Source organism: Penicillium longicatenatum (assembly GCF_028827895.1).
Source record: "Penicillium longicatenatum strain IBT 33135 chromosome Unknown contig_4_segment0_segment0, whole genome shotgun sequence".
Lineage (NCBI taxonomy): Eukaryota > Fungi > Ascomycota > Eurotiomycetes > Eurotiales > Aspergillaceae > Penicillium > Penicillium longicatenatum.
Genome location: NW_026643122.1, coordinates 3598976 through 3605568, shown reverse-complemented (window position 1 = coordinate 3605568; position 6593 = coordinate 3598976). Strand labels below are relative to the sequence as shown.

The window sequence follows — 6593 nt, the reverse complement described above, 5'->3', positions numbered from 1 at the left end:
TACCCAGGAACCGCGCGTATCTGCTGACACAGCTACGCACGGGCCACAACTGGCTATCTAGCTACCGGAAGAAGATTGGATACAGCGATGACGATCGGTGCGAGTGCGGGGCGCAGGAGACGGTCGCCCATGTGTTAATGGACTGCCCAAAGCTACGAGAGCTACGGGTGGAATTGAGAGGGAAGGTTAGAGACGCGCTGAACAGCGTGTCGAGTCTGCTGGGAGGCTCCAACGAAGGTGAGAAAGGTAAACCAGACACCGTCTCAAGGGCGAAGACGGTCCAGGCCGTATTGGACTTCGCCGAGGCGTCTCAGCGGTTTCGCAGTCGTGCGCCATGAGGGCAGCCTAACAATGGAAGCGGCAATGGGCCACGATAGGCCGTGACGAGGCTCTAAGTTCCTGTCAGGAAGTGGATCACTCTACATGTATATAATTGAAGATATATAGTTGTTGTATCCTGCATATCGTTCGCGAGGGGACAGGGTAAATGAAATCTACTACTACTACTCCTGTAGCTACTTCATCGTCCCCTTTCCAAAATATACGCTTTTTTCATATCGTTATATATCACTTGAATTAGCGGGTCTAAATCACCTTTTCTATTTAGTAGAGTAATGCAGTAGCAATATATAGTGACATCGATTTCCTAGAGAGCTACTGTAGAAGGGTGCACTATAAGCCGGAATTAACTTTACTTGAATCGAAATATTACCCAGTACTTATTCACTTCAGAATGATTCCACGGATTTGAATACTCAATGAAGACTAGAATTATTCAAGTTACCATAGATAATCTTCTCTTCCCAAATTCCCCTCTAGTAACCAAATTAGCCTATGCTACTCTAATTGATTAACTAGCTGTACCCGGACTTCCTCCATCGCCTCTATTTCATCCTGACGAGGTAGAATATCTTGCGTAGATAGATCACCACGGAGATAAGCCTCTATTAGGTCTTGCTGCTTCTGATTCAGAGCCAGCCAGCATAGATCCAATTTCTTCCACATCTCCAGGAGGTCAGAGTAAGAAAGATGGCGGTCGCGTGGCATTCCTATGATTACCAAAGCGTAATTAGTCTCAATTCGAAACATCTAAACGGAATGTCAATGATGCATGCATGTAGGCGTAAGTTTGTAACACGAATAATCGTGAAAATGAATACAAAAAGGCCTAGTCCAGAACATGTCCAGTACAACAGCGCTGTCTATATCAACTATATAGCATGAAAATCCAGCGATTTCGTTGTGTACCTTAGCGAGAACCGTCACCAAACATAGTTGAAACAGAGAAACAGAAAAGGAATCCAACAAAACCCCGAAGACGATGGGGCACAAATTAGGAACTTACCAAAATTCTGTGAATTGGTCAGAAGCCACTTGCAAGCTTCAAATAATAATCGGCTCGCTTCACGCAAATGCCCCGTCCGGATATATTCAAATAAACCTTTAAAGTTGAGGAAGAGCAGGGACTTTTCATCCTCGAAGGACGAGAAACCCGAAGCCGCGAGCTCGGGAGATTCCAAGTGCTGCTGGCAAGGTAGCAGCTTGAATCTGCTGGACCTCGCGGGACAGATCGGGGTGACGTCGGACAAAGTAGCGGAAGATAGCTGGATACTTCTCGGGCGTGCCATGAGATATGAGTCATTATTTAGCATTGTCGACTTGTACGAGACGGACGGCGGCCATGGGTCTTGTCGCACACTTTGTCGAGACTGCGATTTGGGTAGGTGACCAGGCAATTCATGGGGCTTTAGTGAACCACTGTGGGAGGAGTCGCCTTCATATCCGTAGCTGAAGAGATTTTGAGTCTGCTCTGGCATCTGCAATCTTCCTGTCGTTTCTTTAAGCGGTTGCATGGTGAGCCCGAAGGGATTAGTTGTATGGACATTGGCCGCATCACCTCCAGATCCCGCTATCAACTCGATGTGATCCTGTTCCAATGTGTCTTCGGAAAAAAGCGGTTTATGATCACATTTCGAGGACCTGGTTGCGCTATAGTCGAAGTGATAGGAATTATCAGCATTCATTCGAGGGACCAGTACGTCATTTCCGAGGCTCTTTGTTAGGGCGAAAATTTGCCCATCATTGTTGCCGATGCCCATGGTGTGCTGCGGCACATGATAAGTAGAAATTTCGGTGACAGACGGGGAGGAACTGGTGCGAGAAACGGCTGGGGCTGAAGTCACAGCAAAATGAGACGATGAAACGATTTCAAAGTCCGTTTTTTTTTTTCCTGCAACGTGGAGCATTGGGGGTTGCAATCCTTGGGTGGCTTCGCTTTTTTTTCGCGCGCGTTGGATTTTCCAAGATTTAATCTTGAGGCCTTTCTTTTCCCTTTTGTCTGCAACCGCTTGGACTTCGGGGTTGGTTGGATGCCGTTTTTAACAGCCTCATCCGTGAGGTACCACCAGAGTTCAATCCTCTTAGCCCGGCGCTCTTTTATCAAAACGGTTTTAAACCCCTAGTATAATGCAGCTTATGTCAATGATTCGCGCCTTCTTCGTTATAAGGTGTTAAATTTATAAGGACCTGGAAGCAGTGGCCTGCTTTCTAGGCATGACTTAGCGATCAGGGGGACTCGGTCACGCACTTGATTCCACGAGAGATTATAGGAGATACCTCTATGCCATTTTTGAAGTGGTTCATCCTTTTTCTTGTTGGGGTTTCTTTCGAACCAATCATAAATGTCATAAAGACGTAATCTGTTGTCCGGGGCGGACATAAGCGCTTCATATATCAAATTTGCGTAAGATAGATTATGGGACGATAGAACAAATTCTGGGTCCAATTCTCGTGATTTCTGCAATATAGAGCGTTAGCGGTTGCGATCATTGCCTGGCTATACTCCTTAATGGCAGATCTCGATACCCTTATAGTTCCCAACCCTGGCTGTTGTGCTTCAGCGGTTGTAAGTTCCAATACTAAAACGTTTAGTTTCTTTTCATTCTCCTTTTGGAACCACTTAGTAGGTTGGATACCATTGTCATCAGCCTCACCCGTGAGGTGCCACCAGTTATAAGCTCCTTGGTCCCGGCATCCTTTGTCAAAGTCGTGTCAAATACCTATTATAATGTAGCTTAGGTTAATGATTTGCGCCTTCTTCATCATAGAGTGTGAAACCTATAAGGATCTTGAAGCGAGGGCCCGCTATCAAGGTAGAATTTATTAATGAGGGGGACTTAGTCACGTACGTCATTTGTAGCGAGATAATGGCGGATAGTCTTTTGGCATCCTCTAAAGTTTTCCTTCTTATCTTTATTGGTATTCTGTTTGAACCAGGCGAAGATGTCATCGAGAGTTAATTTCTGACCCGGGGCGGACGTTAGCGCTTCATGTATCAAATCTGCGTAGGATGGAACATGAGACGATCGGTCGGTTTTCGGACCCATTTCTTGTTTTGTCTGCAACCTCTGGGGTCGCGGGGTACGTTGCAAGCCGTTTTTATCTGCCTCATCCGTGAGGTGCCACCAGTATTCAAGCTCCTTGGTCAGGGCATGCTCTATCGAAGTGGCTTTAAAACCCTATGATATATAGCTTAGGTCAATGATTTGCGCCTCTTTCGTCATAGAGTTTCAAATTTATATGGATCTGGAAGCAGGGGCCTGCTATTTAGACAGAACTCATGAACCAGGGGGACTTGCACACGTACTTTATTCATAGTGAGATTGTAGCGGATGAATCCCTGACAATTGTGATGTATGCATTTGTCGGTATTCTGTTCGAACCAGGCATATATTTCATGGAGACGAAATCTCTTGTTCGGGGCGGACTCCAGCGCTTTATGGATCAAAGACGCGTAGGATAGACGGGCATTCAGTCTCTTTTCATCGTTATCCCCAATGATTATGCATTGAAGGTCACTGCCAGCTTTAGAAGGCGACGTAGTCGATTGACTGCCGATCGACTGTGGTGAGGCAATATAAGATAGAGGCAACGATGGGGCCCGGTGCACAATTGGCGCAGTTGCTGTGGGAAGGTGACAGGATATCACATGGTCAACATCATTAGTAGGATCTGCACCGCCCCCTGCTCTGTACGTGACTGGTTCTTCATCATTGTATTGGTGTACCGCGAGATTGAGATTGTCCGTCTCGGTCAATGAGACACTTGAGTTGTAGAAGGAATCCAGAGAAGAAGAACTAGTAAACACATTTTCACAGTCCATGGCTTCACAGGAAAGCGGGTAGGCAGAGGTTTCAAGGAGTATCGGTGCTTCTCGTGTCGAGTTGGATCCGGATTCTGCCAAGTTCATGATGGAGGAATACGAGTAGTAAGGCTCTGAGGGGCTGGGCTGGGTTATGGCATCAGTACTTATAGAATAATGCCTCGTTTGTGCCGAGAAATGGTGCTCTCACTAATGATTTCCTATCTCAAATTGAGGGAATATGGCGTCTAGAATTCCCCAATGAACGGAAGAATAAGGGGTAGAAACCTAAGCCCAGCTGGACCTGCAGTTGAGAAGAAAAAAAAAGACAGCTCAGTAGGCAAGGTCTAGATATGGAGATTAAGCCGAGAAGCAAATTGAAAATGGGCCAGGTTGAGAATAGAAGTATTCAGTAAGAGACGAATGCAATGTCCAAAGTGCAGTCACTGAAAGTGCAGCTGTACAAGTATAAATGCCTTTTTTTAACCACGTAAGGCACATGAATCTCGTGCTGCTAATAGCCGATCAACCTGCTGTTCAGTCCAAGCTAAATAAGGCGATGTGGGCCAGATGAGATTTTTTGGTTGGACCAGAAAGAGACAAAGGTACCGTACCGTCCAAGCTGGAGACTGGAGCCACTCCTTTCATTAGCTTCAGACGGGCCGGCGTTTCTGATGCATCATCATGCATGAACGGAATGCGTCAGCCTCGCTTATTTCACTCGCATGCTGTAAGATATGGTAACACTGTTTAGAGCTAATCTATCCTAACGGGAACACACTTGTGCTCACGCATGTGAGCCGGGAACTAGGAACATGTCTCAGGCAATTTTAAGCAAACGGGCTTGAGCTGAGCTGGGTTTAGAGTGGAATGATTCTGCCTCATTTCCCTACTGTGATAGCCTTATATTTTGTCCGCTAGATTCGATACGTAAAATCGTCCCTATAAGCAATTTTGTCACTCTATTGGGGCGAAGACTACTATGATCCCATGCATGGAATCATATTAGTGCCTCTGACTCTTATATTTGAATTGAGATGTATGTAGGTAGTGTTGTCTCTCTGATTAAATTTCTCGCTGCCATATTTATTAACATGCAAATCCATTATACACATTGGGGGAAGTTTAAGGAGCATTAAGGAGCACAAGCACGGTGGTGGGAACTTTGGCGTATCATATATGATGGCATGCGGGTGGAATGAGCGGGGCCGACGCGGTGCGCACTCATAGAATGACATAATAGTGATCTCGGATTCATTGGCAGCTATTTTTATAGGTAGCACCCATCATTGCACCCGTGGTAGACCTTTCGTGTCTCCTAGGAATCCACCGGCTGATGTACAGGCGGACTTCCCCTATTATTAGCGGCCCGATCAGCGCTCCTCTATTTATTACACGATTTTCTAAAACGCCATGTCACAGAATCAGGTGGCGCTGCTTGGTGCCACCAATCATGACAATAAATATAATTCACACGCGCCCTTTTTTACTAATGGTCTCTTTTATAGCGTTTCAGTGTGCCTGGGGTGCTCTGTGCGGAGCACGGGACACGCTCTCAACTACTGGGCCAATCTTCAGTCACAAAAACAGGAAATTGGAAGCTTCACTTCAATCCCACCATCCTTTGTAGCCCTTCTCACGACCATCGGATTCATTCAATGAAGCTACTACGAACCGGACTGTGGACCTCATACATCAAAATTTATCTGAGGGGGGTCTAGACAGCGAGACGCGGCACAATACCCTTTTTTCAACCATTTTGCCAGGTGGAACAAATGGCTTTTCGACTAAATGACATCAACGCTAACTCATAATGATTTCTGGGGGTTTTGTTTTGGCTCTACCCAGGAAAGTAACCATAAATCTTCCCAAGGCAATGAACAATCATTTGATGATGTATCGATTGCAAAGAATCAGCTGCCGCGTCTAATATGTAAGATCCCTGCCACTGTACAACTACACCTCCATACATTGTGATTGAAGACAAATAAAACTGACAAAAAACTTCAAGCCCGTGCTATTAGAGTCATCCGAAGTCTCTTTTGATGGGATGGAATTATCCATCTTGACGTCTGTCCAGGATTGGGGCTCTGGGTCTTCGTTTGCCTGACATGCTGTCTTGTAAGCTGTGTATGAAGACGAAGAGATATTAGCATATCCGAGATTTGCATCATTGTATGATATCATCGGACCCTGCACTGGTATATAACCTTCGGCAGAGTAGCGCGCACACCAGTCAATGCAACTCTGGGCTTGTTCTAAGTCCTTTTTGAAGTCGATCCTTTTTGCTGCCCTGCCGATGGGGAGTAGTGCAGGGATTTTGCTTTTGACCTCAAAGAGACTGTCAAAATCAGGCACGGCATGCTTCGAAGTGTATGTCTTTCTGAGCCCAGTCTTAACAGCTTGTAAGGAAAGATAATTGTGAAGGCGGCAAAGCTCCTAATCATTCTTG

The 6593-nt window shown here is 45.9% G+C and overlaps 1 protein-coding gene across 1 annotated transcript; it reads right to left on the bottom strand.

Moving 5' to 3' along the window:
- Window positions 1-646: 646 nt before the first annotated feature.
- On the bottom strand, window positions 647-4249 carry N7484_008176 (uncharacterized protein; the record flags this gene model as incomplete). The annotated part of the gene is made up of 8 exons (XM_057118563.1): window positions 647-672; window positions 785-815; window positions 865-1049; window positions 1346-2151; window positions 2346-2458; window positions 2994-3059; window positions 3189-3518; window positions 3647-4249. The coding sequence occupies 8 exons, from the start codon at window positions 4247-4249 to the stop codon at window positions 647-649; spliced, it is 2160 nt and encodes a 719-aa protein (XP_056971598.1).
- Between the last annotated feature and the right edge of the window lie 2344 nt (window positions 4250-6593).